Source organism: Lingula anatina, chromosome 7 (genome assembly GCF_051362555.1).
Source record: "Lingula anatina isolate TDL-2025a chromosome 7, LinAna3.0, whole genome shotgun sequence".
In the NCBI taxonomy this organism is placed as follows: Eukaryota; Metazoa; Brachiopoda; class Lingulata; order Lingulida; family Lingulidae; genus Lingula; species Lingula anatina.
In genome coordinates, this window is record NC_141773.1 from 14,880,415 (window position 1) to 14,904,561 (window position 24,147).

Consider the following 24,147-nt stretch of genomic DNA (forward strand, 5'->3'; position numbering starts at 1 on the left):
AAAAAATCTATCAGACAGTCGCCCTGGTAGAGGGTACCTGCTCAGTATGGCACGCTGGACTAACTGGAGAGAAATGCAAACTGCTCAAAGAGGGCACCTCAGGAACATTTTCCCATTACAAGATAGAAATATCCGTCCAAGCAGAGCACCTGTATGTCATATTACTTGCAGAACCAACCATTTAGGGTCTGAGCAGTTACCGCGAACATCAAGATTGCCATATTTTAAGTCTATAGACAATATATGGGTAGCCAGTACTTGCCAAATCAACGGTCTACTGTTCCTACAACAAATCTGAACCAAATTGGACAAGCTCTGATCGATGCCTGGAATATTGTTCCAGTTAAACAAGGAATCTGTCAGAAGGAATACCTTGTCGCTTTAGAGCCCTAGTAGCCCTATATGAGGCCAGACGCACCACTGACCACTGCTGTGACTAGACACTTATAAGAGCGTTTTTTGACATCACAATTACACTGAAAAGTTTATTAAAAGTTATTTAATCAAGATTTAAATTTTTGTTGTCACTAATGAGTCGGAAAAGTAGGAAAAACAAAGAAAAATGATTTGGAAAAAATATTCCATATTAAACGTCGTCTGTATGTGGATAAATTGCTTTGAATCGTCATAACATTTTGTAATATAACCAACTTACACATCTTTATCAACTGTTTTGAAGTAAAAAGTGCACCAAAAGACATAGTGTTATCATGAATGACAGTAATAATAACCGTGCTATGAAATTGTCTTATCGCTATGTTTCCCTCTGCCGACAAGTGCAGCGCACGCCGTGAGTAGGGCCGGACTCATTCTCATGTGACTTTCATCCGAGTATGTATATAGTGTGTAAACGCAGTCTGTTGCCCGGCAGCAGGTATTTCTTAACGTCGTGCCCCTTGTTTACGTGCCTGCCATTGGTCTAAATAGGCTACGGAGGTTCTTCAACAGAAATACCTGTGTGGTTATATAAGATACAGATTACGATACGGAGGTCACATTCCTTCCGATTGTGAGTGACGGCGCGAGTGTTGTGAAATTCATTGGCAACTCGCGCTTGAAATCGACGCTTTTAAAACATCTGCAAGATTTTTTTTTCTCTGAAGTAATTAAGACATGTTAACCTGTACGGTTACCGTGGCCGCTCTGCTGTTGGCAGCCGCAGTTTCTGCAGACAGCCATGACTTCACCCACCATGCATCTCTCAAAGACGACGACTACTTCATTCATTGGAAGTTTGATGACACTTCTATCACGTTCAACGTGACGGCTCGCACTACGGGCTATGTGGCCCTGGGGTTCTCTCCCTCGGGAGGAATGAAAGGGGCAGACATCATCATTGGATGGGTGAAAGATGGAAAAGTCACGATAGAGGTAAGATAATTCTACGTTTATTCAGAACAGAAAAGCGATAATTTTATTAAATTTCCAAATTGGGTATTTCGGAAGCTTCGTCTACCCAGTGAAGGCGTCTGAATAACATCATGAAGTAGTAATCGTTCCCCATTAGCTCTGTGGCAGCTGAAGGAAAAACAATGCCTGGAAGTGTTTATAAATTGTGCACAATTTTAACTGACATGAGATCTGCAGGGAGAACTCGGAATACACAGTCCGATCAGGACGAAACTCTCAAATTCATTTTAAAGCAGCGTTAAGACGGCTGGAGGTCGGGCGCAGACTCACAAATTACTTCATACGAGAATCGCCTGTTCGGCAATACAATACTTGAAACCTAACGAAGGCAGTTACGAGGACACTGACGAGCGTTTTGAATGTATAGATTTCCCTAAGATTTCATTTTCAAACGCTGCTTTGGGACGTGGGGAGTAGGCGGGAACAGCCCCCTTTGCCCCTTCCTCATCCGGCAGCCCCTTATATCTAATCACGATATAAAGTATATTTAACACTGCTTCAAAAAATAAAAAGCCGTTTTAAACACGCACAGATTATATTGTCATATAAATAAATGTAGTATAATCCAGTAGGTTTACTCTGCACGTTTACATATATTTATATACACTACCATGGTTTACTCTTGGACATAATAACGAATTTTCGTTATTATGTCCAAGGTTTACTTAAGGCTCCACTCCTTTCGAATAGAAGCAAGAGCCCTGACGTGAGAATTACATAACAGCAGTCATTGCAAGCTCCATATAATTGTTCCCTACTGTACACCCACAGTATATTACAGAATCTCGTTCAATTTAAACCTTGGACAATGGATCCCCCCCAAAGAAGTTTTTAATAAAGGGACTGGCTTAACAAGAGAAATTTTGATATTTTGGTCTTTAAGGGAAAGAGAGGAGGCGTTGAGGGAGAGAGACAGGTGATACCATTAATCGGAGAGAGAGAGAGAGAAAGCTGTCAATCGAAAACATATCAATTACTTTCGTCTTGTAAAGAGGCGCAGTATTATATTCTGAGATGACTTGTTTTTACCGTCGGTTGTAACAGTATAATTTCCTTTCGTCATGGTGCAACATTCGACAAGAGTATGGTACCACATAATAATTTTAGGCCTAGTAACCTAGTCCCGCAGGCACCTCCGCAATCCGTTTCTACTCTCTGACTTGTTACAAAATTATTTCTCATACTTTAATTTGTACTAACTTGGACATAAAAAGACATAAAATTATGTCCAAGATTTGTATAATATTTTAAAACGATTCATGATTTTATTTGTATACTATTTTAGAAGCCCCTGATATCAGAAGGTAGTCCATTTTCCTTTTTTCGTGCAGGTGACACATTCGTCCCATTTTGTTATTATGTCCAAGGTCCCATATACTAACCCCGATACGTCTGGTTAACCCTATTTAAATGAGACCCAGGATGTGTATGACTGCCATTCCTGTCACACTGACCCCTGCTGGGTCCTAGTTCTTTCCAAAACCTGACCACTCGGGGAGGCTAATTAAGATATTGCAAGGGCGTTGTCTCACTAATAGTGCTGTTTTACAATATTCAAGACTTGCTTACATTTCTGTTAGCGTGAGTGTGATAGTGTTGCAATGACAATATTTACAGCAGTGTTAAGTAACTAAGTACAGTGTAGATAAGGGCACTGGTCAGTGTTTACCTTGTGGACAGACCACTCGATAGACATGTGTTCAAACATGCGTGTGGGAAACACCTTTTAAAGATGCATATCGAATGAGTAGACCCGTGAAATTAAACCTGGCCAAATGCCTCCATATTGTTTTTTTTTTAAGATTTAACAAGACTAATTCAAAGAAAACTACGCAAATTGCATCAGGCATTATAGCCAAGAAGAATGCAAAATACATTTGAATAGTAGGACTCTCTTCATTTTTCACTTATTAAGAAACTGGTCGTAGGAATGTTTATGAGTTCGGCCTATTAATTTGATTTAGGTAGTAGGCCTAGATAGATAGTCATGTTAACCTGCAGTCAAGTCTTCTTTTTACACCGAAGACCCTGGGATATTCGTATTTTTATTCTGTATGAAGATTCAGTAGAGACTTCTTCCTCCCAAATATGGAGAAACGTCAACTGACCATCAGCACGAAAAATTTCGCTATTTTAATTTTAACAATTCATCTGGCTAGGCAAGAGCACATTAGACATTGTACCCGGTATTTTATGTGTGTTTTATTGCAATAAAGAACAAGATTTGATGTCTATTTTATAAAGCCTCGAAATTTTAACGGGTTTATACTGTTCAAAAAGGTTTGATAACAACCATGCCACAGCGTCAGTTGTATATTTAAATATATGGGGCTGCGCCTTATTTTCAGGATCGCCATGCAACGGGCAAACAACAACCGGTACTAGATACGAAACAGGATGTCGAGGTGCTGGGCGGCAGTGAGGACGGCACTTTTACGACACTGCTGTTCAAGAGGAAACGTCAGACATGCGACGACCAGGACTTCGAAATAACAGTAAGTGGATGCCATTGAATACTCTACTTTTTTGGTTGTGTCCATTATGGTACCGCGCAGATTATGATAAAATAGATAAAGCCAGTACCCATTAGTAGGTAGGGTCTTATTGTCTTCAGTAGGCACCATACAAGATAATGTGAACCGAGGCTATCTGCGTTGCGTGCCGTCATAGCCCGCATTTTTTTGATTGTTTTTCTCTTTAACAGAAAAGACTTATTAGTACCCATGATTACTTCAGTCTGTACGTTGTACTGAGCTATCACTTCCAACTTTCGTACCGCACTGTAGGACTACGTGTACATGTATCTTCTGGAATGGAATTTCTCAAAAGCACAAATAGAAACTTTTTCTTTTTGACGGAGATTCTCAAATTTTTAATTTTTCAAATAAAACATTATATAAGCAGTTTTTGAAAAGGCTGTTCGAAAGAAGTCTTCAAAAGGAAGTTAAAAGATATTGATCATAAAAAAAATTAAAAGGATGAAGTTTTAAGAGAGACGTTAAAACTTTCAATATAAAAACACATTTTGACACCAGGTTAAACCTTGAACCACCATGGGTCCGATGTTAAATGGATCCGTTTAAAACATATACTTACTGAATAACACTGTTTCTATGTATGGCCTTCAGGAAAGCACCATGCGTCTGATCTGGGCGTACCGAGATGGAGACCCCGACACTGCCAGCGGGCCGCAGTACCATAGCAGCAATAGAGGAGTGAAGAGCGTTTACCTCCTCGAGCCCTTCAGACAAGAACAGGAGCAACCGCTTCCGGCTGACGCCTACAGTATCGACTTGCTAAACGACAAGGTAAGATGAAACTCTTATAACTGTATGTATTGAAGTGTTATCATCTTGGCAGATACTGCGGACCATTTACTTCCAGTAGCAAATCCGTTGACACCTTATTTCTCTTTCCACCAACAGCCTCACTCTCAAATGATGGTGGAAAATGTTGCTCAAATGGGGGGCGGGGGGGGGGGGGGGTAAATTCTAGCTAGCTAGCTAGCTAGCTAGCTAGCTAAATGCACATTTTTTCTTCAAAGTCACTTCCAACTTTCGTAATTCTTTTAATACAAATTGCAAGTAACATAATCAACTATTCATAACTCTGAAACGCTGTTCCAAAAATGCCAATAAACAAAGCAGCAAGTCATAGTGCGTTTCAAACAGTGCAGCTTCTCCTGGATAAAGAATGTGACTATAGTCATTAATTAGGGCAGTATTTTTGACCTCGTGTGCCAGATGTTGATTTAGCATCTAAGCATTTCTTTTCGGCTCGAATTTTTGCATTTGTGTAACCGCGCCTTACTGTCTTGCCACGGTACTCAGTCTTTACATATCTTGTCGGTAATGGGTAATTTGCGCAAAGTGGTATATCTCTATCCCTTTTCTTTTATCACATACACGTCTCATGAAGTCGCAGGCAATACCTTATGTGGAGACGAAGTCTCATTTTATCCTGAGAAGTTAATTTGTAAGTAAAATCAGGGCATTCAATTTATCCCATGAAGTGGTAATATACCATGAAGTATCATAACGTACGTTGCATCATTCTTTCTGTCACAGGTACACATCCCAAACGACACGGACACCACGTACTGGTGCACTGGGTTCCTGCTCCCAAAATTCAACGGTACACACCATATGATCAGGGTAAGTGGGCAACATCACTGCTGAGAAACCGCATATTTTTATATTTACACATCCAGTGGCGATAAGCACAATTATTTTGATGAGTTTCAATCGATCAGGTAGTCAATTGATTTATCTATCTATATATCTATCTATTTACCCATGTACCTATCACAACAACCGGAATCTTAGTACTTTATGAAAGTCTCTCTCCATATTACATTAATTAATTAATTAATTAATTATTTATTTATTTATTTACTTATTTATTTATTTATTTGTTTGTTTGTTTGTTTGTTTATTTATTTATTTATTTATTTATTTATTTATCAATCCTCTGTCAAACAATGAAAATCCAAAGAACGATCTCTTTAGGCCACACTTTTTTATTTTTATGGATGACATCCTCTTGGGACCCCGAAATCGGTGCGAGAGGGCGAAAAAAAAACAGTCCAAAAAAAAATGCTGCTTAAGTAAAGGAATGCTGTCAGTGCACAGCTGGAAACACAAATTTACCACAGAAACACATATTAAACTAACAATGTGTCTTTTTCCATGCTCTCAAAATATTAAAGCATTGCGAATACTTCGAAAGGTAAAAAAAAGTCATGAATAGAGAGGCCCGTAGCCGGGGGGGGGGGGGGGGGGGGGTCGAAAGAACCACCCCTTTTGCTGGGAAAAGGTCCACTCTGGGTAAAATTTGATCTAAGTACATGAAGTTTTCATGGAAAAAGGTCCACTTTTTCAGAAAAAGCACCCCCACTTTGAAATTGCTGGCTATGGGCCTGATAAATATGCTGCACATTACCAAATCTATTTAGGTTATTTCATGCATTTTGTTGATATAACAATCAATAAAACAAATATTTAACAAACAGTGTGTCTTTATTTGTACTCTCAGAATATTAAAGCATTATGAACACTTCACAGAAATCTTAAAAAATGATGCTAAGATATGCTTAATACCACCAAATCTACAAAAGGTAATTTCGGTCGATGCCATTTGGTCTACTACGACTCACACGTAGCAGCCAAACTGTCGGGTGGCCTGACCGACCTTCTGCCCACCAAATACCTTGACGCCCTATCGACCCTTTTTTCGCTACAAAAAACCTGGTATGTGCTGCTTTGGACAGAATGTCACTGAAATTTTCCGGGCGATAATCGCTGGCCGCCGCCAGCCTTTCGCATAATTGTAAAAAAGTGGATATCTCCATGCCCAATATCAATGGCATAACAATCCAAAACGACGGCCCCATTCTCTCTATGACTTCACATAATTAATTGTCGTGTAATTTGAAAGTAATCCTAGAGATGAATTTGAAGGCACTCGGAACTACTCGGATGTCTCCGCACTCGACAATAGTATGGAGCTTGCGGAATGAGCCGAGGATTGCCGATTCATTTGACGGCAAAGCGGCCATATTTCCACGTGGCGATAATACGCATGCGCAGAAAGCTTATTTTCCGGCAAATTCAATAACGAAGTTTGCGACAACCGACTTCGTTGGAGGGAGGGGGGGATTTTTTTTTTTTTTTTTCGGAGAACGGATGAAAATCGGTGCGCGCGCAGGATGTCATCCATAAAAATAAAAAAGTGTGGCCTTATTTAAGATTATTGCAACGCGACTGGTGATTTGATAAGGATCAGCCGTGGCATTGGAATCTTACAAAGGCATGGGAATCATGTTACTTTCCTTTTGTGCTCTAGGTGGATCCAATTGTTCAAGCTGTTCGATCTCTTTATTTAAGATTATTGCAATGCGACTGGCGATTTGATAAGGATCAGCCGAGGCATTGGAATCTTACAAAGGCGTGGGAATCATGTTACTTTCCTTTTGTGCTCTAGGTGGATCCAATTGTTCAAGCTGGGCATGAAGCCGTTGTTCATCACATTATTATCTATGGCTGTCCTGCAGGCTTCAACCGCTCTGACCTTCACATGACAGGAGGGGTATGCAGAAGTGAAAATATGCCCGAAGACTTCAATAACTGCGAACATCTTCTATACGCCTGGGCTATTGGGGGAGAGGTACGTGTGATGTTTATTATGGCACACACATACGCACGTACCTTCACGTGCGCGCGCACACTGGTTTTTAAAACACAAACCTGAAAACTTTCAAAATGTGATAATTTCATCCATACTGTGTTTTATTTGCGGAGACTTATTTTTGTTTCGCGACCAATTAGATAAATTTAACTCATTTGTGATTTTTAATATGAAAAACGATTTAATCAACGTTATTTTCAGGATTTTCAATTTATGGCATAGCATCAAACTCTAGACATTAACTTCAGTTTGCATTTTTACAATTAATTTTATGTCAGAAAAAATTGTAAACTGCAAGTACAAATCTGTTTTACTCATTCTGGAATTATAATCAACACACGGAATTTCTGTACATTTCAGTCACAATCATTCCCTGATTACGTGGGCCTCCCGTTTGGAGGTCAGGATGACCCAAGGTTTGTTATGGTAGAGACCCACTACGATAACCCAGGACTTAGAAGCGGTAGGTAGCATGTAGCCCTGCACATGTATTTCTAAAGCAGGAGTTGTTTCGAAGTTTGTGGAAAATAATTGTCCCAATTAGTTTTCTGCCAACATTGAGAAATATCCCTTTACGAATATAATAAATTTAATCATCCCACGAACCGACTTCCGATTAAAAGCGAAGTGAGTGCATCAGAAACTGTTCTTGGTTTCGGAGTATGAAAACAAATTTGTGCTTGAAAACAGATCTGCTGGTCCGGCCTCCAACCCCCTTCCCCTCTTTCCCTATCCTCTCTGCGTCCACCAACATTCATTGTCATTCCCAACCACTATTTCAGATTACGTCGATTCGTCCGGAATGCGCATGTGGTTGATTCCACGTCGCCGTCAGTACGACGCAGGTGTTCTGATGAGCGGAATGCAGACTAACCCTCTCTGGTTCCTTGTTCCACCACATTACGACGACTATTACACGTGGGGACAATGCTCTGCTCAAACCATGGCCAAGGTAACCAGTATACCATTTTGGTCAATCAGGAATTTAAAGGCACACGTGCACAATGAGTGGTCGAACTACTCCCCAAAGGAAAATTAATAATAATAATAATTATAATAATAATAATAATAATCAACAACAACAACAACAACAATGCAGAAGAAAAAATTGAATAGTATAGGATTTGGTTTCCTTCGACAACCCATTTCATCACTTCCCCTTAACCAATAAAGTGTACCATAGCCAACGCCGTTAAAAATTACGACCATTTTTAGTTCTTATTCAGTTATTTCAAAATAGAGATAGAAACTGATGACTTCCCCCGATAGGCATAGGCTACATTAGATATAACAGAAAATTATGTTAAACTCAAAAACGATCGTAGATTTCTAACGGTTTTTCATAGGCTATACCACGGTGATAAAGGAAAGATTGTAGAGATTTTCATTTATTTTGCTATTTTACTAGTAGAGGTCTGACGCTATATTTAGGGCCTATAGGCATAAAAAAAGACGCCAAGTTTTACTTATAACTTGGGTAGGTGTTAGGCCTACATGTCGACATTTCAGTAGCTTAAATTAATATGCCTGTTGATGTTGATTATATATATATATATTATTTGGTAGTGGTAATTAATTTGGTGTTGAAGATAATTTGCTTATGTCATCTTTATTTCTGTGACGTAGGCATTGGCGCAGCAGCCTGACGGTATCAACGTGTTTGCGGTGAACCTGCACACCCATCTTGCCGGAACTGGAGTATGGTTACGTCACATCCGGAATGGTGTTGAACTCCCATACATCGCCTACGACGACAACTATGACTTCAATTTTCAAGAACTGCGTTTTTTGAAAAATGAAGTGAAAATTCTCCCGGTAAACTGAATTCCTTCAAAATTAAATACATGATAAAATAATAAAAAGGCAGTTTCTTTTCGGATTAATTTTTACATTTCAAAATAGATGCTATTGCAATGCTCTTTTCTTTTTAGTGTCTGTATATTTATCAGCTTTGTAGTCTAGTTTTAGTAAGTGCTGGCGGCAGGATGCGCAACTACTATAGCAACACGCAAACTACTAGCGTTGCCGTTCGTTTTCCGTCATATATATGTAGGCCTATAATTCAACAACATCTACACGGTTAATCTTCTCCAATCTGATCATTATTCACGTTGAGATTCAGAGTCATTGTTAGAGTGCTCAATATCCTTCGCTGTAACCTTGGCTGATTACACCGGTATTGGCCTAGAAGAGATATTTTACCGTTGTCTCAGAAATTCGGGGTTCAAACATACACAATCAGCAAAGGTTGATCAAATAATAAGCCTAATGTGAACACCATATCAATCTATGGAGAGATCGTGAGGTTATAAGTAATTATATTATATTATATTATATTATATTATATTATATTATATTATATTATATTATTTCAGAGCGACGACTTGGTAAGTTATTGTCGGTACAAAACGTCCTCGAGAAGCACAGTAACAAAAGTGAGTAGAAGTTCACTATCTTTCTCTCTTGCTGTGTGTGTGTGTGTGTGTGGGGGGGGGCGTGCATGTGGAGGGGGGTAATACTTATATTTTACAGTTAGAACTCAAAATTGTATGATTAATGGCGACAAACAAAAGCTAAGTAACACCTTGCGGTGCACATACTACATAACTTCTCTACATGCAATTCTTAAAAATTTAGTTTCTGAAAAATCGAAACTCCATGAGACAAAGTTTCAATTTTTGGCACCATGATCATTGATTAGTTATCCTCATTCACCCACAACATAGCCGGTTTAACTGATCATGAAATATCTCATTAAATGAATTAAATTAAAATCACATACCTGGGCAGATGAGTCCCCGTTAATTGTGATGCCATTTTAAATTGAAACGCCAACACAGGGCACCAATTAAAGGTACCTATTCTGTGTTTTTTAACAGGCCGGCCTTGGCACCAAAGACGAAATGTGCTTAACATTTGCCTTCTATTATCCGAGAGTACCCGGCTGGAGCTTCTGTCTTGGCTACCCCAAGCAGGAAGACCTGGTGAAGATAAGCACGGGTTTAAGTTACACGTAAGTATAGAGATGGGCACAACCGTACCGCTGCCAAGATACAAAAGAAGCTTTACTCCTAACCGTGGACAAAATTACCATTACAAGGCATCCAGTGTGTATTTGGTTATTTTGTCCGTGTCCTAACGTAAACTTCGAAGCTAGGTCATATAGATACATTTCAAGTGAATATAAGTTCGTGAACAAAAGAATATATAGTATCTTATGGAAGTTTATCTACTGATTTCAACATATTAGTGTTCAAAACTACGTTTAAGTTGAGTTATAACTAGTAGGCCCTATATATATATATATATATATATATATATATATATATATATATATATATATATATAGGACTACTTGTATAATATTACTTTTAATTTTGATATCATAGATCTAACTACTTTTCATCAATATATAGATTTACGTGTCCTAACTGTAGATTAGCGGTAAGCTTGCATATCTGAATGAAAGCATTATATCCACGCTCGGCTGTCACCTTGATATCGGTCAATATATAATCTTTCCTTATTTTCTAGAACACTATATGACGGCTTCGTCCTCAATATCACAGCGCCTGCCAAACACGCGGGCATTGGTCGGCTACATAGCGTTTTCGGCGACGTGGACTGGACCAATGCCACAGTAAGACAGAAATATCAGGACATCGCAAGGAACGCTATCCACGCAGAATACTATGGGCGCGATGAAGTGAGTCATTTTAGTGGATATTATTTCAGACTTACAAAATTAGTAAACAGACTTAATAAAAATTAGTAAAAGTAATTGCATTTTCAAACATGCTAAGATAGAAAAGTATGCTCAGATCTTACCGAGATGACAACTGTGGAGCGTGCATGTATAGTGGTGGTGGAAGTTGTGTGTGTGTGTGTGTGTGTGTGTGTGTGTGTGTGTGTGTCAACAGACACATTTTCCTTTTACCACCCGTCCCGTCAGCAGAATCATACATGTAGATCTACCGATGCACTACAGGTCTGAGTTATCATAAAGTCAATATTCTTTTTTCCCTCCCATGTAAAATCCATCCACTTTTCTGCGTTCTGTTATGTCCATAGACATGTAGGGCTTACCTTCGAAGTATTAAATTTCCAGTATACCGTCGGGGCCTACGTCGACGTTAAGACGCCATACACCTTGCCAAACACGTGCCAATCACCCCGAACAACAGTGGTCACGTACAGCGGCCAGGGACGCGCCAAACTGGCAGTCACCCTTCAGGCTCTGGTGGTGTTCATTCTCTCAGTGGCAGCAGGACTGGTGTAACGGATTCTGAGCCAGAAACTACCCAAGATTGTAACCGTGGCTATTAACTTACCCAGCAGACACAAACCATTGTAGGCCTATCAGCATTTATGATTCTTGTTTGATTTTTTTATTTTTGCTAAGTGTAGACTAGATTATTCAATGTTTCAGTTGTGTTTGAATTTGAAAATATGTTTCAACGTTGGGAATTGATTGTTGAATCTACAATGATGTTAATGTTGAATCAATCGTTTATCTATTTTTTTTTTGTTTGGTCAGTAGACATTAGTGATGATAGAAAAAAATGATGGGATTTTTACGACAAATCTCATTTTCCTTGAGGACTCATTCCTCTCCTACTCATTAATCACTAGTCGACCCCTACCAATTGTATTCGATGTTTTGTACCATTTCTTATTAAATAACTTACAATTCACAATATGTCTTTTGGTGTTGTCAGAAGGAAATATCGGCATCGGGTACTTACATTTTCTTACGGCCAGTATTGACAAATTCAGTAGCTTTGCGAGATATTTTAATGTAAAAATATTTGAATTACAGAATATTTCTAACGCGTTTAAGATTTTAGATCAGGTTCCCGAAACGAGCCTAACCTGTTTATTTATTTTTCATTTTTTGCCAAAGCTATTTACATTATTTACATCCTATTTGCCACGAAGTGCCCATATAAATGCAGGGCTACTTAACAGTTTAATAGTAAAGCTGTAATTAAACTCTTTTTTAAAAAGTGGACCTTATACAGGCAGTATTATATAAAAGGAAAATATTTTATAAAGGATATTGATATCACAAAGAGAAAGCCCCTTGTGTGCACAACCAAAACCTACAGCCACAGGGCATTTTCAATTTCAGCGCCAATTTTATGGAATCGACTACCCTCACACATTCGGACTATTGATAGTGTTGAGGTTTTTAAAAAAGATTTAAAAACATTCTTATTTTCACAGTATTTTGATTAATATTTTCTCATTTTATCAGAAAAAAAAGTTTTATTGTTCAGACCATTACTATCTTAACCAGCTTTAATTATTTTAATTGTTTTTTACCTTAGCTTTTATTATCTATATAATTAGTTGTAATCCTGATAATTTTACCTGTAAACAGCACTGAGACGGTAGTATAGTACGGTTTTAAGAAATAAATATTATTATTATTATTATTATTATATTAAAGTTTATTCATATTTCTTTCCAGACCGTATAACTTTACTATTATTTTAACTGGTCAAGTACAGGTTGTTGTTATTTCTTTTCCCTCACGACAATCAAATATTTTTACACGCACCCATGGGTATTATTATGCAATAGAACATTATCTTGGAGGCAAATATACACACATTTTTGTGAAATGTAATGGTGAAAAATTGCTTAGGATTATCCTAAATAAACAATACGTACATTATAACTTTGAAAATTTGGTTGTCCTGTCATTGATGATAATGTTCGAGAAATAAACAATTAAGCTACATCTACATACCCTTACATGCTATGAAAATTTGATGGTCACGATTATATTTTCACAGTAATGTTTTAAAAAATACAGTTATTATAAATAGTTCCAAAACATGCACTGCCATTATATTCATATGATTTGATATTCCCCTTTTAATTTACTTAAAATAGAAATGTAGCAAACATATAAAATCTTTTCATTGAAAAACACTAAATCCAATATTATAGAAAATTGTCATTTTATTCTAACAATAATTGTTCAAAGTCAAGGTGGGTTGTTGGAGCAAAATACTCCATGAAACTGATTTTGGAGATGTTTTTCGTTACAATACAATCACTATCAACATCGGCATCATCACCTTCTTAAGACAAACAAAGTTCTTAACAAGTATGCAATAAAGTTATTTTGAAAAATAGTTCAACATTTTTTCTTTGCTCTTCCAATTTTTTCTTCCAATGTACAATCCCCATCACCTACTGTTTGTCCAGGGTTATAATTGCTTTAAACTTGGATGTCACATAATTCAATCTAGTAATAAAGTTTATCAGGTACAATAATTTCAAATCGTTTGAAAAATTATTTATGACATGCAAGCAAGACTAGTAATTAACAGTCATTGTACACATACATGATACACCACATGACACCAGTAACAACTAGACCCAGACAGTCACGTGATAAGGCCAAAACCTTAAAGATTCTGTTTCAAAGGTAAAGAACCAGTATGAGAGTACATCATAATTATCCCATCTTTATTTTAATTTTTGTAAACCCTCTCCCTGTTTTACAATTCACCTGTCCCCAATCATTTTAAGCAAGAACGGCTTGATTGCTCCCATCTTGGTGTCTTGTTCATCTGAGCTAAAAATGTGGTCTTCTTTCATGGAGAGTGGGCCTCCCTTCGTATGTGTCTGCAACAGGCTCAGAAACTCTGGCATGCTGCAAAGATAACAAAAGCTCTTAACAGTCTCAACAATGATTTACTCCAGTCCGGACCTGCAAATCTGTCTTTCACTTGTAAAATAAATGAATATAAACAGCATCACTGCATGTTAGCATATTCATGAAAGTCTCAGAGATTTTTAGGCTACAGGCCTCTCCTGCATCATTTATTTTACATTAATAATTATATTGTGAAAAACAAAGGAGGTTTCACTTAAGAATTTGACCTCTGTGACTCGACCTCCAAGAGTAACTGATTTCTTTAGAAAGGGCAAATAAATCTTAATATATGACAAAAAATGTACATGCAAGCATAAGTATGAAGGGGATTCTGGAACACTAAAAATTTAAAAATGTTTACTTGTGTTGTTAATATCATTTTCCCCTTCCAAATATAAATATGCTTTAGGATGATTAGTCTTCATGCAATGATAACCGTATGAACGCATGTTCCATATAATTACAACTAAGGGGGTGTTGTAAAGTAAGAGTTTTCATGTATTATTTTACTATTGCCAGTACCTGTATAAAAAAGTACCATATGCAAACAAGATCATATATTGTTACAGTAGAGGAACCTTACCTTATTCTATCTGGCACAGCCTCCATTATACTGGTACAGTATGTGGCAAACACACCAGCCTGAAAGAAGAAACAGACACTATCAACAGGCTATTTTGCTAGAAACCACATTTATTATTATTATTATTATCATTTTGAAAATGCACTGCAAAGTTATTCCTACTTGCCAAAATTTGTTTTATGTGAAAAAATAAGGAAGAAAGAGTTGGACCAACCAAGTTAGTATGAAATGTGAATCTGAATGTGGCCATACCTTCAGTACTGCAGTTAGAAGCAGCTGGAAGAGTTCAAGGTGGAGGTCACTGTGGTCAGCCAGCTGCTGGACCAGTTTAATGGAAGGAACCCAGAGATGGTACTTCAGCAGTATGTGGAGAGCCTGCACCTGGCTGGCTTGCATACCACTGAAAAAGAAAATAATTCATGGGCAAAAGTTGTGAAAACTGCAAATCCTAAAAACCAGTCTTGCAATTTCCCATTGCACCTAGCTAGACCATAAGAAAAAGATGATCAAAATGAGATTGAAAATGCTGAAATCAGGCTAATCCTGATAACTTTCACCAATGATACATAATCTTGTTATTTACAATATTATACCTGTATTACATGTATGCATTGAAGCACAGAGGCCCATCTTAGTTAATATATAAATTATCATACAGTTATGCTGTGTTAACTATAACATTTTGTCTAGTGTTCTATTCCAGCATTTAATGTTAACAATTTTTCACATTTAAAAGTATTCTACTGAGTACTGCTTTTCAAACTATAGAAACAATTTTTTAAAAAAATCATTTCAAAAGTATCAGGCAAGTTCGTTCCATCCTTCTTGTTCTATTCTGTCATATTATTGTCAGATTCTGCTCAGATCTTACCTATTCAACACCAAGGAAGCTTGAGCAATGGCGGCACTCTCAACCTTGCCAGATCTTTCTGGCTCTCCCACACACTCCAGCGCCCTTTCATAGAACTGATGCTCTTCTTTGCGGCGCATGAATGCTGATGTGCCAGAAATTCTATCACTAATTGCTTGGGACATTTTGACAAAGCTGATCTGGAAATGTACAGTGTTGAAACTGTTTTTTAAAAACTGCACGTCCATAGTGTATATCACAGGAATATTAAAATCTAACCGTACTCTTTTGAATTTAAACATAAAAATTCAGTTTTGTTCATATATTAAGTGTAGTGTGTGAAAGAAAGAATGAAAACAACATTCAGAAAAAATGTACAAGTAAAAACAAATGAACTGGGAGCAGGACATACCAGCTGTTCAGGTTTCTCTGTATACAGTAATCTGCACAATATTTCAAACAAAGGGAAGGTGGAGCCACTGCTGCCTTCTTCTGAGGCAAGTATGGGGGCCCACTTTCTCAGAGCCTCTTGTGACAGATCTGGAAGACCATTCATATACTGACACATCTTACCAAAGCTAAAAGATATGACCAAATAATATATCAATCACAACAAAAAAGCACTCATTAATGTAAAATTTCAAAATCAGGAAGGTTGTTTTTTATCATTTTAAATATATCACATGTGCAGTATCTTACATTTACATAATATATGATGCCATTTCACAGTCAAGTGCAACTACAGATCTATGCTGACAGCAGAGAACACTGTGATGCAGTAATAATGAGTACATAATCTTTGAAACTCAGGGTTATCAGAAGTACTTGTATCAGACCGCGTTCAAATTCAAATTCAACATCACACAGCTGGATCGATCCAACTGTGCCGGAGATTCTCACTAATCATAATTCTCACTAATTACAATTCTCACTAACTGTTATCAGCTTAATTGTCTCATAAGCCTCCCTGAGTAGCCAGTCAATTATTTAATAACTCAATACGTGTCACACATTTAAACCAATTACAGCGATTGCATCTAGGGGGTATCTCCCACAGCGTTATATCGATCCAGCTAGTGTGACATGTTTATCTGAACCCTCCCTAAAGGTGAATCACGGTTTATAGGTTGTTTCCTCCAAGTACCACACCCACCCTCTGTACTGAGATCCAGGTATTCAATCAATGTTTCCAGGACATCGAAGGGAAAGCTATCGGCCAGCAGCTCTAGTTGAGATCTCCGTGCCTCCAGACTGCTGTCGCCCTGAACTATGCCTACTATTACATCCTTCAGGGTCTGCTCTCTGTGCTTCAGGGCAGGCTTAAATATACAGAACCATAGGGTGTACGTTTTCAGTTACAAGTCTTTTTAAAAATGATAAGAAATGTAATTAATACAATAAGAACTGATGAACATCACACTTCAGCCATATACAGTAAATGCTAAAATGTCATTTTGGTATTTATTTTAAAATCACCACAACTATCTAACAGACTCATAAAATAAACATGAATCATAATAAATCATGAAACAAAAAACAAACATATTAATAATTCACATCAATGATTTATCAAAGCTTCCTTGGAGAAAAATTACTTTTGTGCTTAATATCATTAACTTAAAACGAGAGTTTACAAAAAAAAAAAAATAAAATAAAATAAAATAAATAAATAAATAAATAAATAAATAAATAAAAAAAGAAAAAAAAAAAAAGAAAGAAAGAAAATGGTGATATATATGGGAAGTACAGACTGCTAAATGACTTTGAGACATTTATTTCACCTTATCATCCTTCATCAAAGCTTGCACCTTGTCTTCCAGTCTCCAGTACTCCTGTAATAGTGGACCTAGGACAGGGAAAACACAATTGTGTCCAATCTCAACCACTGTCACAACTATCACATCTTTGATCATGAGACAGTTAAGAAGACTGCACATTATAGTATATATTGTTATTTAAAACACAAACATTCCATTGCTGTAACATTTATCACATATTCTAATATTGCAGCTAGTGCATCAGAGATGAAACATTTACTTGCTTCTCAATCTTTGTTTTAGCACAAATTTAAAGAGTCTAACCTGTTAAAAAGGTGAAACTTCACAATATCTTTGAAATCCAACAGATTCTAAGAACTTGTTTGTCCTTATAAAAATATACAGTCAAGCAAAAATCTTCATATTTTTTACAAGTAGTTTAATATAAAATAAACAGTAGAAATACCATAGAATGTTCTTCTTAGACAAGCAAAGCTGACACAGAAAATTATGCTGACTCACCTACAAGTTGGTTGAGTTTTGTGTGAAGTAATTTGCTGTTTTCGCTGCCATACTGTTTTTGAATCTCCTTTAAAACTGAAGACAGTTCTGGGTTGGAGCTATTTTCTCTGCCCTAAATATATTTGCTTTAATTAGAAGCTAACCACACTGTTGTTTTAAAAAATTACTTTTATCACTAAAATTATCAGGCAAAAAGGAACTACTAAATGTTGATTCAACTTTCATTCACTGAAGTAAAATTACGTACATGTTTACGTACATGTATTTTACTGTGTCCTTACACTAATCTTGACACATATTATTATATACAAGTAGTATAAAATTTTTAAATCAAAAGAAATGAATGCTGCCTATTTACCTGTTGTAGCAATGCTATAACTAGAGCCGGGCTCTGAAACACCTTCATGTTGAGCAAAAGATCTTTGGCAAGATCTGTATTGGGGTTGACACATTTGGACTGAAAAGAGATTTATCATATATAAGCATAAAAACATTCCATTGCATACAAACCACTTGTGGCACCTTTTTATTATTCTCATTTTTCAAAAATCTGTTAGAGTTAATTAAAATAAAATGCAAGTATACTTATACTGTGTAGTAATCTTTTCATTTTCTTACACTATATCTTACTGCTCATTTTTGCAAAAAAATAAATCTAGCTTATTTTCTTTAATTAATTCTCAAAATTGTTAACTGGAATCTAGCACTTTCACTTTATATAATATTATTTGTAAAACTGAAATATTTGTAGAATTCCCTGTAACATATCCCAGTGCCATCACCTTGTAGTAATTATGTGCCTCTTCTACCACCATCTGTGCGGCCAGGTTCTGTTTCCCACACAGGTTGAGAGGGACAGCACCTCCACTGACCTTGGTCCACTGGCTGGATTTGGTCATCTTGAAAATTATAAAGAAAATGAAGATGATCAAGCACTTTCCTTATTCTTTGTAATGACCAGGTATGTGTATTTATCTTTCCCAGAAAACAGAAAGACTCAATTGTCGTTTTATCAACATTAGCCAGATTGCTGGTTACTTTTTTTTTTTTTTGAGGCTCTAATTTCACAAAAAAAAAACAAAAAAACAAAAGCTCAGTCAGGTTCCCTTGCTAAAATCTTTGTTGACAATGTTACATGATGACAGGCACAATCCTAGTCAAATAAGGATTTTTCATGAAACAGGGAGGGAGGGGTCAGGACTTGTACTTTGCACTTACTTTTATGCCATATACTCCAGAGTTACACCAAAATCCAGCACTCTGGATTCTAGCCATGCTGTTCCACACGTCCAGAGGAGAGCCACAGGTTATCTCTGTGATATCAACCTCTTGTAAAATAGCACCATTTTGAATACTGTAGAACCTGCAATATCAAAGTATATACAGTATATATACCGGGTATTGATAGGTACACATACTGATTGGATTTATCAGATGAATTTCACTACTGTATGGAGTTATTTTTCAAGCATTTTTCAAGCATGATTGAACTACTTTTTACAATGTTCTTCGGTCTACCAACTTCAAAATTTTGTATGATTTCAACTCAACATTATTTTTAAATGAGGCAACAGAAAAGCCTAAAATCTGATTCTCAAGTATATTATAACAAGAAGTTTTTTCATAAGTAACCATAAAATATTTACAAATCTAACAATAAGTAATTTATTTTGCATCAGTGTCACTTTTCCTATACACAAAGAGTAAATCATACCTTAGATCCAAACTAAACTATCAAACAGTTTAATCGATTTTTTACTCCATTCCACAAGCCTTTTTCCAACTGTTTGGACTGATCACAATTAATCTGATCAATGAGCTCAATGATCTAAAGAAATGGCTTTCTCAAGCATGGGGGCTCCATTTAGATGGGTCTCTCACACACTAAGTCTGCATTCAATTAATTTGTGCTTATAGGACTTATAATGTTTTAATGTCCCACTAATGTTACAAATTTAAACAGAAAAGTGTGCTGTACAATGTGAAAATGACCCCAAATAGCACTCACCTTAAACATTTTGTATTCACAGCCACAACTGCACATCTGTATATCAGCCAGTGAGAGCCATGAACACCCTCCATGGTGCACAGCTGACATCCCGCTTTCATGTCTGGAAGATGACACAAACTTTCACCATGTACTGAACAGTGCTGATTATTTTACAGCAGAAATTAAGATCATTTTAACAAGCAAATGACGGTTGAGTGATTCATTAGTTTCCCCCTTGTCAAACCACTTTTTACAAGATGGTATAGATAAGATGACAGTTTAAATGGATGAGGATTGAGCTTGGTGTCTTTTCACTGATCTTAGCATTTCTGCAAAGTGATAAATCTCAACTTAAAACTTTCAGAAATTAGCCAGCTGAAATCAATGCTTTCTAATCATTGGTTGTTTTTTTACACCACTAAATACTGTGTGTATATATACCTTCCTCTTCACAGACTATCCATGTTGAGCCATCATGGTAGAGCAGATGAGTTGCCTTGGTAACAGGATGAATCATGTGACCTTCTATTTGAGGGAGGTCTCTGGTCTGAAATTGTTCGAAACTGTATGATGGGATTCTAAAACTGCTGCCATAGTGTAAGCCTGTTGCATTTTAGTAAAACCATTCTCTCAGATTGACTACTAAAATCCGAAATAATTTTATCTTAATATAATTTTTTTAATATAACTTTAATAAGTTCTATTAGCACACTCAATTAGCAAACTCATAGAGTATCAATGGCAATTAATAGCTTTGGTCTGCAAAATAAAATAAATAAAATGAACAAATAAAATTATAATAAAAAATAAATAAATAAAATTCCAAGTCTAAAATAACCGTTTTGCTTTATTATATATTATTTTAATACCTAGTTGTCAATATCTCAAAGACAACAATACACTGATCAATAAAAGGTTTCCTTTTTACATCAATACTTTTTAAATTTTAAAATAAATAAATAAATAAATAAATAAATAAATAAATAAATAAATAAATAATTCACACAACCCACCTGGCACCATATTCCCAGCAGCCTGTACACACTGTCTTTATATTGCACTGGTTGTGTGACTCTGTCATCTGTGTGGACACATCCATTGGGCAAGATGTGACTTTGTAGAGTGCTGGTCTGGTGAAACCACTTGAAAAACAAACCTTGAGGACCAGGACACCTAATAATAATAATAATAATAATAATAATAATAATAATAATAATAATAATAATAATAAATATTCAACTTACATTGTTACATTATGAATTGATTATATTGTTCAGTTGATTAGACAATGAAGAGATTTCCCACGGGGATTAAGCAACAAGCATTCAAGTGGGATGTATTTGATCGGCAGTTCTCTTAGTCCACTGTTCTGAATGTTCTTATTCATGTACTTACTCAGGCCATACAATAAGGCAGTCCTTCCCAGGCAGAAGTCTGCAGTTTGGAGAACCCTCTAATATGGTGACTGTGGCCCCCACTGTGCTCCTGTTTACAGGCTCTGACTCTGAAGCAAAAACATTGATCATATTACATTGGTATTCAACAGTATTCTAATATAATACACCCCCTCCCTCCCTCTCTCTCTCTCTCTCTGTGGGGGTGGGGGGGGGGGGCATGTCTCACAACATAACATATCAACTAAACTATCTTCATATGAAATATTTACTAGTACACATATCAGACAATATATAGTACAATATTGTACTTTTAATTTAACTATTATGCATCTACTGTAATTTTCAACATCAGTTTTCAATGAAGTAGTAAGCAATCTCACACTCAGGCTATTACAGTGGCAATCTTACTGCCTTTACAGCATTATCGTTCATTAGCATTATATTAACATGACAGTATTTATAGTACAAATTGCAATCCTTAAAAAATTCAACATAAAAAGTGTCTTAAATATGTTTGATAATGACCACACAGACAAATAACATATACATGTATAAACAAACCCACACCTGTACCTGTAAATTTTTCAAAAGCAAAAGATATTTGTTTAGCCCAAATATACACAGAATGATGACTTCATTTTTTTTTTTATTTTGTGTTATTAAACAAACCTGGGGGTAAAGTTTTTTTGCAGATGTTAAAGCTTGCTGCCTCCCCTGTGCCATGTCTTTCACACCAATATATTGTGTTATGAAGGTCATGCAAGGTTACACTTATGACCTTGACCTCTGGGTCATGACCTTCCAAAAGTTCAAAGTCTCCCACTTTGATCCATGTGAACTTATTATCAAGGTTGAACTGCCAAACATCAACAGCACCATTAGCAAATATCTAAAAACACAATATTATAGCTATTAAAACAACAGAACCATCTAACATGAAAAAAAAAGTATTATTCAGGGAATTTTTCTAAGTTAATTAATGACTCATTTCTGTGTCCATTTTATATGGATTGTCTTTCTACCCCATTTTGGGAATGTAATGATGTTGGGATTAAATCTCCAATTTTATTTTTTGGACTGGATAAAGGGAGTATATCTTACCTGTACAAGTACTAGTCATTTATAAAACTCAAATAACTTAAACACATGTATGTGAAAGGAACTTACCAGTAGTACCGGTATATGTATCTTACTGAATGGTTATCCATATCTTATATTGAACTGTAAAAAAGCCTTCCATAGATACTTACTATTATCACAAGTGATGGTTTCTTTTTGATATACAACATATCAACAATGGCATCAGCTGTACTTGGAATATCTAAGCTTCCCAGCCTTGATAATGCCTGGAAATTATAAATGACACCAGTCCAATTGAAACTATGAATGTTTTTTGTGAGAATTTAGTTATTTTTTTAACATTTCTAGAAAAGTTATGAATAATTTTTGTTAGATTTAGATTATTTTTTAAATGTTTCTGGAAAAATTGACTCTCCATACTTCTCTCCTACCAACAGATTTCAATACATGAATATGCCTTAAGATTAGCTGGAGAAAGCACCATTCTGAATCAAGATTTTACCTAATACACTAGGTTCTATGAACACATAAATTTACTAGTAACAAGGCTCCATTTTTTAAGAAAAAATATCCCTTTAAAACTGATGCCTGCAAGTGGAGAAAGTAAAAGTACATGTAGCATGGGAATTTACCACAGAGTGGGTTCTTTGAAAAGCCGATGGTTCACTTAATATTTTATATCACCAGAAAGCTTGAATCCTCTTCTTTTGAACAGTGACTGAGAGTAATCAAAATATATCATGGTGAAAGAAAATTGCACTTATAAACTTTGGACATGTTTGTCTTCACTGCCCAACAAAACTTCATACAGTTATGCCTTCATTCAGTTTGTAGACATTATATAGCTCTAGGTTTAATAATTACTGCAGATGGGAACAAATTATATTTTAATTCACCAAATAAGGAAACAGAGTTTCTCAGCATAGTATTCCAGATTCGGATTAATTTTTTTTGTAACCTATGTACAAAATGTATTTACAAAGAAACTTGACAAAATAATAAAAAGTAAACAAATGTTTGTTTAAGTCAGGGAATCTATTCTTTCTTACTAGTAAATTAAGTCAGTGACTTTTCCTAAATTTTAAACTAAATCTTTCCATATGTGAAATGTTGCTCACATTGAGTAGGCCTAATATTTGGGTGCTGATGAATATAACTTGGTAGAAATTTGTCTCTACACTTCTTTATAGCATTATCTGAGGGTACAATTGAATGAATAGGAAAACTTGTCTTCCAAACCATGTTTGCTATACTAGTACATGGGACATAATCTAGGTATATTTTACCATTTACGAGTTTCTATAGGTAATTTGGTATTAAAGGTTTTAAATGCACAATTGCCAAATTACTAGTAGATGGTATTGCTGCATGGTATTATTCTATTTTAAATTTAATTCTATTTTAAATTAGTGTTTAAGTGAATTTTATACAGCTACCTTTCTTTTCCAAAATTGAAAGTTTATATATTTTACTTTTTTCAACCAGCGGATGTCTGTTCCATTAAATTTTTTAATTTCCACGTATAAGTAAAACCACATTCATTGAAAATACTGGTACTATTGACATATTAATCACTCCATGGTGTTTTTAATAATTTATAAAAGACAAAATATAACCCAATTTATTGCTCGGCTTGTTATGTTATGTTCTTGAAAAATGTATCCCTAGATATTTATATGTTTTTAAAAATATCTAATTC

At 36.0% G+C, this 24,147-nt stretch overlaps 2 protein-coding genes across 3 annotated transcripts in view; one reads left to right on the forward strand and one right to left on the reverse strand.

The window, feature by feature from the left end:
* Nucleotides 1-2: 2 nt before the first annotated feature.
* Nucleotides 3-12,293, forward strand: LOC106169347 (DBH-like monooxygenase protein 1). The gene is made up of 12 exons (XM_087017767.1): nucleotides 3-1,371; nucleotides 3,759-3,905; nucleotides 4,539-4,718; nucleotides 5,478-5,564; nucleotides 7,393-7,575; nucleotides 7,957-8,059; nucleotides 8,379-8,548; nucleotides 9,223-9,411; nucleotides 9,972-10,031; nucleotides 10,476-10,609; nucleotides 11,131-11,302; nucleotides 11,705-12,293. The coding sequence occupies exons 1-12, from the start codon at nucleotides 1,114-1,116 to the stop codon at nucleotides 11,873-11,875; spliced, it is 1,854 nt and encodes a 617-aa protein (XP_086873893.1). The 5' UTR covers nucleotides 3-1,113; the 3' UTR covers nucleotides 11,876-12,293.
* A 1,255-nt stretch (nucleotides 12,294-13,548) lies between these two features.
* Nucleotides 13,549-24,147, reverse strand: part of LOC106169328 (uncharacterized) — a 31,502-nt gene continuing 20,903 nt past the window's right edge. For both annotated transcript variants that reach the window (XM_087017764.1, XM_087017765.1), the window contains exons 3-19: nucleotides 22,619-22,714; nucleotides 22,038-22,257; nucleotides 21,367-21,475; nucleotides 20,985-21,144; nucleotides 20,413-20,518; nucleotides 19,990-20,092; nucleotides 19,200-19,344; nucleotides 18,764-18,880; nucleotides 18,340-18,438; nucleotides 17,982-18,093; nucleotides 17,484-17,548; nucleotides 16,856-17,021; nucleotides 16,115-16,242; nucleotides 15,724-15,902; nucleotides 15,105-15,252; nucleotides 14,853-14,911; nucleotides 13,549-14,266 (exon numbers count right to left, since the gene is read on the reverse strand). In XM_087017764.1, coding sequence (XP_086873890.1) covers nucleotides 14,119-14,266; nucleotides 14,853-14,911; nucleotides 15,105-15,252; nucleotides 15,724-15,902; nucleotides 16,115-16,242; nucleotides 16,856-17,021; nucleotides 17,484-17,548; nucleotides 17,982-18,093; nucleotides 18,340-18,438; nucleotides 18,764-18,880; nucleotides 19,200-19,344; nucleotides 19,990-20,092; nucleotides 20,413-20,518; nucleotides 20,985-21,144; nucleotides 21,367-21,475; nucleotides 22,038-22,257; nucleotides 22,619-22,714 — 2,160 coding nt within the window. In that variant the 3' untranslated portion in view covers nucleotides 13,549-14,118. The remainder of the gene's footprint in view (nucleotides 14,267-14,852; nucleotides 14,912-15,104; nucleotides 15,253-15,723; nucleotides 15,903-16,114; nucleotides 16,243-16,855; nucleotides 17,022-17,483; nucleotides 17,549-17,981; nucleotides 18,094-18,339; nucleotides 18,439-18,763; nucleotides 18,881-19,199; nucleotides 19,345-19,989; nucleotides 20,093-20,412; nucleotides 20,519-20,984; nucleotides 21,145-21,366; nucleotides 21,476-22,037; nucleotides 22,258-22,618; nucleotides 22,715-24,147) is intronic.